This window comes from Rhamphochromis sp. 'chilingali' (genome assembly GCF_963969265.1).
Source record: "Rhamphochromis sp. 'chilingali' genome assembly, chromosome: 15".
NCBI lineage: Eukaryota > Metazoa > Chordata > Actinopteri > Cichliformes > Cichlidae > Rhamphochromis > Rhamphochromis sp. 'chilingali'.
In genome coordinates this window covers 34,181,114-34,194,161 of record NC_137942.1, presented here as the reverse complement: position 1 = coordinate 34,194,161, position 13,048 = coordinate 34,181,114, and the positions used below count along the sequence as shown (strand labels likewise).

Genomic DNA, 13,048 nt, shown 5'->3' with positions numbered 1-13,048 from the left:
CTTGAAAAAATGTTCTAAGACTTGTGACTTGACTTGGACTTTTACACCAATGACCTGGGACTTGAATTGGACTTGAACCGGTTTACTTGAAAAGACTTGATATTTTACCCCAAATATAAAATTTAACATGCATATTATATAGAGATTGAAAATGTGACGTCATTCACGGGTAGAACCGCAAAGGATTCTGGGAACTCGTGGCAAGAGGTACTAGCGCACGCAGGCTTTCAATTAAAATCAGTCACACAGCGATAAAAAGAAACACAAAAATGTCAAGAAGCTGTTGTATTATTAACTGCAATAGCCGGTCGCATGACAGCCACGGGAAGCCGACGGGTAAAGAGATCGGTTGTTATCGGATTACGTCGTTGAAGAGAAATTGTTCGAGCCATGTTTCCGAAGTAACAAAGACGCGACTGGATTGCAGCCATTCAAAGATCAAATATAACGTCCCAGAACCCTCCAGCTCACAGGTTAGTCTGCTCCAAGCATTTACACGAAGGTCAGTCTGCTGTTGTAGTTAATGAGTCATTTTCATAACATAACTGGTGATATAGGTTACAAGCAAGTCTGGCGCTGAACAGAAATTGTCGCGCTATGCTCCTTTATTTATTGTGCATAAATAGTGAATTGTCCTGACACAATATTGTGTTTCGCTTCTGTTATTATGGTACATTGACAAAAACATATACTTTTATTCACAGGATAAAACAGTTGTTTTGTATCACTAATTGTCCAGTACGATTACAGCATACAGTATTATTGTCACTGCTACATTTCTGTGATGCTACCAGAAATTATTTCCACTGCTAATTAATTACACTTGAGCTCAAAGGTCCTATTAATAAACGGTTAAGGAATGTGTATTTATGACGACGATTTGTGAGACTGGTAAACTTATGATACGTACGATGGTCTTTCGTTCTACACGGTGCATTTCAAGGTCCTGCACCCATCCGGCGGTAAACTGTACCTGGGCTTGTTGCAGTGACCGGAAGTTACTAAACTTCATGAGTGTATGCACTCACTCCAAGAAGCGTATGATTATAAATATGCATATAAATATGCTACGATGAGATAGCTGACTTCATCTAACTAGCAAATGTTGTCCAGGCTACGTTGGTGATTCAGTTTTTTTTAATATGTATGATATTTTTGTCATGCGATTTTAAAGCTGGTCCTACAACCGCATCCAAGAATAACATGCAGCTTATCTCAGAACTGTCGGTGAAAATTATTCTTGGAGCTAGGTTTAATTGAGCTGCATTTTATAGAGGTGCAATTTCACAATTTGTGTATATTTTCTAAGTTCACTATTTTGTCATGTGTTGAGAAAAACACAGATTTAAAAATTACATGGTCTAATATTTACATTTAGCATAACTGCAACATTCTTTTTTCATTTTTTTTTTTTTTTATATAAAGACTCGAAAGGACTTGAAATTCAAAATTTCAGACTTGTGACTTGACTCGGACTTTTACACCAGTGACTTGAGACTCGACTCTGACTTGCCTGACATTACTTGAGACTTGACTTGAGACTTGAGGATAAAGACTTGAGACTTACTTGAGACTTGCAAAACAATGACTTGGTCCCACCTCTGTCTCAAACTACTGAGTGACTGATGCTGATCGCTCAACAATCCAGCAAGGAGTAGCTCAGTGCTGCCATGTTAAGCAGGGCTCGGGATTATGAAGATAGGCAGCGGGTGTGGAGATGGCAGGTGGGTGGGTCAGGGGCGGGAGCCTGTAATGAGCACCGCCCCGGCAGGAGGGAGAGAAAGAGCAAAACAACAAAACCACATGTTGCCTAATATGGGTCAGCTGGTGAGGCACAGGCACCATGACATGATCAGACGTTAGGTGACGTCCCGCTGGAACTAGTCATTCGGGAGCTGTACATTTGCGCACCAGCAGAGGGCCCCTGCCCAGCTAAATAACCATAACAAAGTGCACTGTTCAGACAACACATACAAGTGGTCGTAACACTTTCTTCAAACACCTTGCTTTTGAGAATGGGATTCATCACATATTTGCCAAAGATAAACAATCTTTAAATACAAATTTATTCATGATGTCTTTTCTATCCTCCTCTTATGACCCCTTGTTGACCTCATGCCTTGTAGGGGAATTCAGTTCAAGTTGCAGTTGCTTAGCAGTTGTCTGTTGCCCAACAACAAGTAAGTGATGAAGTTTGGCTGCTAACATTATTCAAACACATATTATAAAAAGGATAATGGAGCCCCAGTTCCACCACTCCACGTGTTGAAGTGCACCTAGAGAAGATGCTGAAATCAAAGTCCCTGACCTGGAGCGGGCACTCCACCCTTTTCCGATTGAGGACCACGCTCAAATTTGGAGGTGCTGATCCCCATTCCTGCCACTTCACACTCAGCTGCAAACTGCTCCAGTGCGAGCTGGAGGCCATCACGTGATGAAGCCAACAGAACCACATCATCTGCAAAAACCAGAGATGAGATTCTGAGACCAACTAAGTGAAAGCCTTCTGCCACTTGGCTTGGCCTAGGAATTGTCCATAAAAATTATTAACAGAATCAGTGACAAAGGGCGGCCCTGGCGGATACTGATGTGTCGGTCGCGAACGAAACGGGTTAGAGCCGGATCTTTGAAGTGAATGACGCGAGTCGGCACCTTATTGGGAGCTGTGTTTCTTTTTTCTTTCTCTCACCCTCTCTGTGCTTTGTGCTGGGCAGAGGGGGGAGGGGCGGTAGTTACACTGGCAGTAGCACAGGAACAGAGCGGGAGGGAGAGAGAGAGAGCAGGGACAACAACGTCACATTAGAAAGGTATAGTAATCATCCACAACTATTTTCAGTTGCAGATGATAAAGGATTCAGAAAGTTTATTCATGCAGGTCCATATGACAGAGAATGTGCATCTTCTTTTTGTTTTCATATTTTATATTTAATTGTGTTGTGGTTTGTAGTGTTTTGTGTTGTTTCACTTTAAATTTGTTTAAAAAGCTGAAAATTTAAATAGTTAAAAGTTGAAATGCGAATAGTTGTTTTTTGTATTACATGATTTATTTATTACATTTCATGTGGAGTGAATAAATAAAAGTAAATTTACGATGGCCCCTAGAGACAAAGCACATACAAACTCCAAAGCACGTACAACAGAAGTGCTCCAGGATGCTAGGGGGCGGTGTTGAGCTTTTGTTACCTCGTGGCTACACAAGCCAGGAAGTACCAACGACCGGATTTGGGTTTTTTTTTGTTTTTTTTTGTTTTTTTCATACTTTAATTAAATTTATGCACATATTACAATCTCTCGTTGGGAGACAACATTAGTGCAACAACATCTTGAAAAGGTTGAATAAGAAACCAAACGAAAAAAACCCCCCAAAAAAACAAAAAAACAAAAACACATATATACATATACATAAATATATGAAGGCCATTTTTATGACATATAACAGTTTCCTTTCTGCGAACACTTTAACATACATGTGGCTTACTTAGTACACCAAAAACACAATCATTAAAAGGATAGAGATTGAGTCCCATTGTCGCATATCAAAGCAGCCTCTTTACATGAATCCCTCAATAATTCTAAAGATGACAAAAAGGATTTTAATTCAATTTTCAATGCAGTTAGGGAAGGTCTTTTACTTTGCCATTTGCATTTGTGTATGTGGTATTTGCCCATAATTATCACCACCTTGTGTAGCATGGACAGTTCCTTAGATGGATCACCATTATTATATAAAACTTGTGTTAGAGTCAGTGGGGTCATCCCATCTATTCTTATACTCAACCAGTCTACTAAATCTTGCCAGAAGTCAGTTGTTACTGAGCAGGAAAAAAAACAAATGATCAATACTTTCTGCATTTTGTGAACAAAATCCACATGGCTCTACCTCAAACCCAAACCTTTTTTTAAGCATTTCAGCTGCTGGGTAATATCCATTAATTATTTTAAATTGCATTTCTTTGACTTTGGGGGGGATAGGCCATTTTAAAAAGTGCGTATATTTGTTCGTTATTTTAACATTACTCCCTTTTAGTTTTGTGTTACTGTTAAAGTCGTGAAATAATTTGTTTTTAAATATCTTGTTCATGGTTTTATTATTACAGTTTTTATCCGTCAAAGGAATCTGGTTTAGATGTAAAGAAGGTAGACTAATTTGTGCCTTAGAGTAATACAAATAACCTTGAATCAAACTCAACAGAGGTAAGGGGATTGCCTTACAAACCTTGTCATATTCTCTAAGGCAGGGGTGTCAAACTCAAATACACAGTGGGCCAAAATTCAAAACTAGAACAAAGTCGCGGGCTAACGTTAATATTTATTGAAATATATTTATTCCTCCAGATATAAGAATGAATCTTTTCTTATGGACTCAAACATGTTTTGCTGAAAAACTGAATATGGAACAAGCAAAGCTTAATACTAAACAATATATATATTAGCTGTATAATACCAGTAGGCCAGCTCTAATAGTAATTTGGTATGGCTTCGCGGGCCAAATGTAATTAGGCTGCGGGCCAAATTTGGCCCGCGGGCCAGAGTTTGACACCTATGATCTAAGGGAACACTGAATGTTAAACTTAGCATTAAAAACACCCACTGAGAGAAACTGACCCCTTTCATCAAGTAAGTCTGTTATAAAGATTATGTTTTTTTCAAACCACTCTTTAATAAACAATGACTTCTTATTAATTGTAGTTGTCCTGTTATTCCACAAGGTGGAGCAATGTGGTGAAAAGTTATGGGCAAACACCATCTTCCAATAAGACAAGACCTGCTTATGATATTCTGACAGTTTCACAGGCAACTTCAATATATCAAAATCACATTTCAGGAGAAAATCCAACCCTCCCACCTTTTTGAAAATATTTTTTGGGATATGGAACCATATGGAATCAGGTTTTAAGAGGAAGGCTTTTATCCAGTTTATTTTAAAAACTCCAACCATTGATTGAAAATCAATTGACTTTATACCACCTTTAGCGTAATCTTTGACAAGTTGTGATTTTTTAATGTAATGTGTTTTATTGCGCCAAATGAATTGATAGATTATAGAGTTAATCTTTTAAATACTTTTCGGGGTAATGTATAGTGAGTATGCTGGATAAACCATCTTTGAGACGCCCTCTGATTTGGATAATAGATTGCATCCAAAAATTGTAATATCTCTCGTCAACCAATGATTTAGTGTTTTGGACATGCCATCAATTTTGTCTTTTAGGTTTTTTGATTCTCTAGTGTTGATGTCTTTGTCTAAATAGATGCCTAGATACTTAACTTCATTTTTCACTGGAATCGTCCTCATGCTATTTTCCAAGCAATCATAAAGTGGCAAAAGTTCACACTTCTTCAGGTTCAGACACAAGCCTGAAGCTTTAGAAAAAATTGAAATGACATTCAATGCTTTCTCGAGTATTGATTTATCCTTTAAAAATATTACTGTGTCGTCTGCAAACTGACTTATTTTCAGTTCAATATCAAAAATGTTTATTCCTTCGATGTCTGAATGGTTCACAATGAGGTAAGCCATTAATTGAGTGCAAAGAATAAATAATTTTGGAGAAATTGGGCAACCCTGTCGAATTCCACAGAATATGTCTATCCTAGATGTTATGCCTGGATTGAGCGAAACATAACTATAAATTTGCTTGTAGAACAGTTTGATCACTTTGCAAAATTTGTTTCCAAATCCAAAAAGTTCTAAAGATCTAAATAAAAAATTATGGTCTATTGAATCAAATGCTTTAAAAAAGTCAATAAATAGTATTAAACTTTCTGAATTAATAAAGGATCGATAGTCAATCATATCTAATATTAATCTTATGTTATTATGAATCTGCCTTCCTTTAATAAACGCTGATTGGCACTCATCAATCAATTTGGTTAAGACGCTTTTAAGCCTATTTGCATATACTAAGGCTAATAATTTGTAGTCGTTACATAAAAGTGTTATGGGTCTCCAATTGTCTAGCATTTGTAAATCTTTGTTTGGTTTGGGTAATAAGGTTATTAATCCTGTTTTCATTGTTGGGGATAGTTCTTCATTTTTTAAACAATCCAAAAAGCCATTAAATAACAAATCTTTAATGTCTTGCCAAAAGGTTTTATAAAATTCAATCGTTAAACCATCAATTCCAGGCGATTTTCCATTTTTCATTTGTTTTAGAGCTGTATCTAATTCGGATATTTTCAAATCTTCTTCTAACCATGTTTTATCATCCTCTTCCAATTTTTTAACCTGATCTTTAATCATATCAAAAAAGATATCTGCATTTTCTTTTTCAGTTCTTGATTTATACAGATTACTATAAAACATGTTAATTTCCTCACTTATTTTATTTGGTTCCTCAATTATAGTACCATCCTTACTCAATTTAGTTATTTTTTTCTTTGTTTGTCTACGCTTCTCTAGACTATAGAAATAAGATGAATTTTTTTTCTCCATGTTCAATCCACTTGGCTCTAGACCTTACATATGCTCCTTTAGCTTTAATCAAGTACACCTCATCTAGCTTATTTTGTAAAGATTGTAAGCGTTCTGACTCTTCCGCAGTCATACAGGGTTTACCACATAATAAATGAATTTGTTCAATTAGATTTTTCTGTTCACATACGCGTAGGGCAGACACTTTCTTTCCCGTTTCTATAGCTAATTGTTTCACACTATATTTAAACCATTCCCATTTACTGACATTAGTCATGCTCATATTGTTAATTTCTGATTTAAGTTCTTTAACTTGTTTACAGAAGTCTTCGTTTTGTAATAAACTATTGTTAAATTTCCATATGTTGTCAGATCTTTGTTGTTTACGTAGAGATAATAAGAGACTTATCAGACAATGATCAGTAAGTGGGGTTGACTGGGTCTCACATTTCGTAACATATGATGATACTGTTTGGGAGACAAGCCAATAATCTAATCTTGAACATACGTTTTTATTTGATGGACTAAACCAAGTATATTTCTTCGTATTTGGGTTTGTCATCCTCCAATAATCGATCATATTGGTTGTCGTACAAAAGTCACAAATAATGCTATCGTGTTCTGGTTGATTTCCTCTTTGTGGTTGTCTGTCAAGCCATGAGTTAGGAGCCAGGTTAAAATCGCCTCCAGTTATCACCTGGGTAGAACCATATGTAGTACTCCACTTTGCAATTAATTTACTTAAGTTAGACATCATATTTCTATTTAGTGACCTGTTATTGTATCCATACACGTTAATAAGAATAATTTTCTGTTCACAGACTTCTACCAACACCATGATCCAATGCCCCATTCCGTCGCTTTTATGATCAATAACTCTCCCTGCAAATTTGTTGAATAAGATCATAACTCCTGCTGAGTGAGTAGTACCATGTGAATAAAGAATACTATCTCCCCATTGATGTTTCCAAAATGTTTCCTCTTCCTTACCAGAATGTGTTTCTTGTAAAAACAAAATGTTTGCCTTAATTTCCTTGCAGAATAAAAACATGGCCTTACGTTTGACATTGTTTTTTAAGCCTCGAACATTTAAGGAACTTAATAGAACAGCCATCTATAAGATAAAGAAAAAACAAAAACGCAAGAACAAAATACAAAACAAGAACAGTAACGGCTTCCTTGGCACTTACTAGAAGAAAAAAAAAAGTGCTTGAAGCAGGAATAAGCCTAGTGTCCTACCTATGTAATCATAACAGTACTCCGACCCTATCACAGTACTACCCCTTTATATATGTGGCAATTTTAGCTCTGGATAGCCCACGTTTAACTACGACTTTGCTTTTTGACCCTCTCCTATTTTTTATTTGTGTATTTTTAACAGATATGTATATATAAACATATATATATATACACACACACACATACCCACATTTTATGGTTAACTTGTAGTGACTTCTTCAAGTGCATCTCACAGATCGATCCTTTTACCGTCTATTATTGCATAACCCTCCTTTAGGAATGCTCTTTTGCCGTTGTTTCGAGCTTCCTGCACCTTGGGCCACAGCTTGATCCGAGCTTCACGGTCTTCTTTGGAGAAGTCTTCTTTAAATTTTATGTTCAGTTCTTTGCAGACCCTGGCCTCTTTGGATTTCCTCCATACTTCATCCCTTGCCGTCCTCATGCTGAACTGTATGATGATTGGTCTTGGCACCTTGTTGCTCACTGCATTGTCTTTCTTCCCCAGTCGGTGTACTGTATCAACCATGAGCTGCAGTTTTTCCACTGATACAGGAACCACTCTTGTTAGAATGCCGATCACTGTTTCACGTGTATTCTCGTTGTCCTTCTCTGTCAGACCCAAAATTCTGAGGTCCCATCTTCTGCGGTAACGTGCACTCTCCCGACAGCTCTCCTTTAATTCTTTGTTTTCCTTCACCAGCGACTCCACCTTCGTCTTCAGCTTGTCAATTTCCTCTCTGTTTTTTTGGGTCGCCTGTGTATTTACTTCAATGCGTTGTTCGAAGGCTTCCAACTTCTTTTCAAGCGAATCAAACCTTTCCTCGCATCTCTTTGTGAAGCCAAGTAAAACTTCATATACATTCTCGATGCTCACCTGCTTCTCAGTTATTTTGCTTTTCATTTTTTTGGGATTGGGACTTGGTAACGGAGTGTGGTCACCTATGGGTCTTCCGATCTCTTTCTGAAGTTCCATCTCTTCTATATCTTCATCCTCACATGCTTCCCGCATAGCAGCAAGGTTGTAATCATGGTCGGAGAGGCTACCTGCTAGCTTGGGGTTAGCCATTTTTATCGCTCTAAGTTTATCTTTGTGTCTGCCTGAAGGTCTGTCAAAGTAACTTCCAGGGGGTTTCGCTTGCGTTCTACTTCCTTTGGAGTAACAGTTTGTCAGTAAAGTATTTTACAGGACATCAAAATCACGTTTCTTAATCAGACCCGCAGATTGTACAACCGCTTATTCCGCCATCTTTCTCTCCACTCACGACCGGATTTGGTGTGTGACAGTAGTTTGTTTGTTTTTTTTGTTTTTTTTTTTTCTTTTATTAGTAATATAAACATACAAACAAAATGCACCATATATTACAGATTCAGAGAATAAACATTTCTTACATATTAGCAACTTTCATATATAGTGAAAATAAAATATAAAGATGGGGTCACATAAATTAACAGATTATTAACTCACTAAATCAAAATCTTCTACAAAGGAAACAAAAAAAGCAGCCTTTTTCTTTTTAACTAAAGTCAAAGATTTAACCAACAGGTTTAGGTCGTTTTTCCAGTGAGCCAGTGTTGGTTTAATCTTAAAAAAGCGACATTTATGTATAAAATACTTACACAAGATTAATAACACATTAACACCATAATTAGCTTTCTTTTCTTTCAAAAACACTCCAAACATTATCATATTTAAGGTAAATGGCGTAATTTGAATCCCACTGGAATAAAGCCAGGTATGAAAATCCAACCAAAATATTTGTATAAAATTGCACAAAAAGAATAGATGGTCCAAATCCTCCTCTTCTGTTTCACAAAATACACAATTACCCGTTTCTATTTTGAATCTATCACTAAGGAGTCTATTTGTCGGGTAAATTTTATTCAAGATGGTGTGTGACAGTAGTAACAGGTGTCACTACCCGATCCGTACCGGAAACCCGATCGGTACCCCGCATGCGCAAATCTTACGTCACTTCCTCTCTTTGCCAACATTGCGACATTCAATATATTTGAATGGTACGGTTAGCGCCCAGTTAGCTCCTAGCATTTCTCAACAGCTCTGCCTCCTTTTCGACTGCCCGGGACATTTAAACAATGGATAATCCCTATACAAAGAAATTCATGCTTTTCTCCTCAACAGAGAGCGTCCCCCGATTGAGCAACAGCGCCGTAAAATAAGAAGAATGGCGCCTAATTACAGAGTTAATAATGCCGACTTTGTAATATCTCACGTGTAGATTCATCAGCCAGATGAAGTGTTTACTGACAATTGACAGTGATAGCGCACATCATCATCACTATTCCAACAATCCTCTCCTCACAGACGAGCATAAACACACTCGACTATCGCTAAATCAGATTTAACACACGTTTGTAATGACGATAATTCAGTTTATAATAGGGTTTATTCGCTCGGTCAGCAGGTGGCGGTATCCTCGTACACTGGGGAGTAAACTGCCATTAAAAGAACAGAAGAAGAAGAAAACATCTGCACATGCGCGGTACGGATCGGGTAGACCCGATTTGTACGGTCAGACTTTACACATGCGCAGTAAGGATCGGAGAGTCCTGATCCGTAACTTTCTTTTTATTTTTCGTTTTTGTCTACATTGTACTGAAATGCTTCATTATTGCAAACATTTTAAGATATACTTGTTATTCTTAACATTTTAACAGATACTCTGACCCATAACTATCGTAAAACGCTACGACCGGAAGTAGAAACCTTTCGCGCATGCGGGGTACCGATCGGGTTTCCGGTACGGATCGGGTAGTGACAACAGGTAAATGAACTTTTTTTTTTTTTAATTATTTGAATATATGTAATGGGAAGGCTTTAGGACCCAGAGGCTCCAAGGGAGGGTATAAAAGAGGAAGTAGCAGCAGGTGCTCTTCTTCTCTCATTTGTACTGACGAGCGGCTGTGAACAATGGTTGTGTGAGTAGGTGAAGAGCCTGAGAAGTTTTGTCTTCTACACAAACGGTTGTTTTAAACCTCCACAGCAGAGGTTCGAGGTACAGGCTGTTTTTCTTTTAGTGCTTTTTTAAATTCATTGAAATGTATTTGATGTTTATTGTATTTTATGTTTCTAGTAGTGATTTTAGAAGACAAGCCAGGTGTGCAGCAAACACAGTTGTCTGCTGGAGGTATGTTAACTTAATATATTTGACATAAAAAAAAAAGTATATTTATGCGCTACAATCTAATTTATATTGTATTGCCTCCTGCAGGACAGGCTGCACATGTGAATTTGTCAGTTTTTTCCTCCTTCTCTTTTTCGTTGCATTTTTCTCCCAGGTTGGTTTTAGAGTAGGGTCACCTTTTAAAACTGTTTGTTTTTTATGCTGGGTTTGTTTTTATTTTCAGTGGGCTGGTGCAATATTAGTCGGGCAGTGTGCAATCCCTGAGCTGGGCTCTTACTTTAGGGGAATTAGGTCTTTTAGAGGTGCTCTGTGTGGATTTGCGAGTGCATGCAATAAGTGTTCTGTTGGGCTCTGTGATGGCTGCACTTACAGCCACACAGTGGTAATACCCACCATGTTAGTGTAGAGACTTATAAGTAACATTGCATTCACATTTGTCTTTCTTTAAATATAGGAATTAATTTACAGGACAAATAACTGGTTTTGGTTTAGAATTCATTCACATATCCACATAACACTGCATTCTAAAATAAGTGCGCACATTTTAGTTTACACTGTTATGTATGATTAATCTTTTGTTTTCTGAGTTACCTTAGTTGCAGCTAGTGATGGCCCGCTTGAAGCTGGCGCTCCGGAGCGTGTGTCGAAAAAAACAACACACTGGTTCAGAAGCACTGTGTCGAGGCTTGCTTCGTTTGGCAAAAGTCACGTGACCAGTGACGTCCGAAGCTTCATTACGCACGTAACTGCTTCGGTACCTGATTCAAACGGATATAAGGAAGTGAATCATCCACGGGATTCGTGGAGTGTGTTGATGGTGACAGAGAGCGAAGAGGTGATCATTCCACTGACAGATATGGAGCCAGCGAGGAAGAGAGGACGTTCTCGCGTGTGGGAATATTTTGAGTTGATTTTGCTCAATTCATTTTATCTGCCGAAGTGAAAAACTTGAAATGTCCAAAATCATGTTTTCATAATGTAAATATCATTACAGCATATGACTTCAGGAACACTTCCATGTGAATTAAAGCTAATGAAGACTACAACAATGTATTTGACACTATACGTACATTACATTGCTACAGTTTAGAAAATCATTTTGTTTATTGTTTTTAGGTGATAGTCTGCAGGACCCAGGAATACCTGCATATCTACCAGCTTGCAGTGTAGTTCCTGCACTCCACAGCCTCTTCTGTTCCATGCAAGTGGATTTTCTCCAGGGCAGGAGAAACTATTTCTAAGAAAAGAAACAGACTCAGCCAGCGCACAGTAACACTAATCCTCTTTTTAAATGTAAATAACAAAAGGGCTACCTTACATTGATCATGTTTTTACTTTGCAAGTTCTTGATTAGGGGTGGGTTTTGATTATCGCTTTTCTGATTACAATCCATGCTAAATTGAATAAAGTGATATTGATTCATTAAAATCCCGTGTCGATTTGTAAATTAACGTTATTATGCCTGAAACGCCAGCATCTCAGGTTAAACCTCACAACATGTCGTCAAACACCATGCAGCTAAAACAGTAACTGGGAGCAGGTTTACGGATTCTGCATACAAACGTGAACACAGAGCGCGGACCCGACGCGTCAGAGTCAGATTTTGATGTGTCGGCGGGTCCGCGCTGTGTTTGCCTCTTTTTTTTTTTCCGCTGGCTTCTGCAGCTGCAGGTTTCATAACTCTCTGTTTACATCTCTAATTAAGTCTCACATGTGTCAGCTTTCTTTTAATAGATACGAAATTATGGATATATACTGTTAAATGATCAGAATTGTAATATTTCTGACTGAGGCAAAACTTTCCAGATTCCAATCAAATTGAATCCTGTATCGAATCAAAATGATTCTACAAATCAGTGACGATGCAGCCGTACTCAGCTTCCTAAGCATTTTCCCTTTCCAGTTCAGAATCAATCCCACCCCTAGGTCAAAAATATGTATAGGACAATTGGCCTCATCTAATATTTTGTATGAACCTGTCCAGCTGTCCAGTGATTAAACGACAAGTAGATGGAGGCAGGACTCCACAGCAGGGGCATACTCCATAATGTGCTGTGCATTCTCATGTAATTATATATATTGCTCACTTATTGTATTTACCAACATCAAGGAGTTATGAGCAAAGAAAGGCCACCATAGTGCATGTTTAAATAGGGAAAGTTTATTGATCAAAATGTATTACGCAGATACGCATTACATTTTTTTCAGCCCCCCAATCGAGAAAACAAAACCAATTACATGTTCAAAGCAA

The 13,048-nt window shown here is 37.7% G+C and overlaps 1 protein-coding gene across 1 annotated transcript; it reads right to left on the bottom strand.

Moving 5' to 3' along the window:
• Window positions 1–2,434: 2,434 nt before the first annotated feature.
• Window positions 2,435–8,932, bottom strand: LOC308410722 (uncharacterized protein). Its single transcript, XM_080904288.1, has 2 exons — window positions 7,845–8,932; window positions 2,435–2,458 (listed from the first exon to the last, which is right to left on the bottom strand). Exon 1 carries the CDS (start codon window positions 8,718–8,720, stop codon window positions 7,884–7,886), a length of 837 nt encoding a protein of 278 aa, XP_080760414.1. The 5' UTR covers window positions 8,721–8,932; the 3' UTR covers window positions 2,435–2,458; window positions 7,845–7,883.
• Window positions 8,933–13,048: the final 4,116 nt, after the last annotated feature.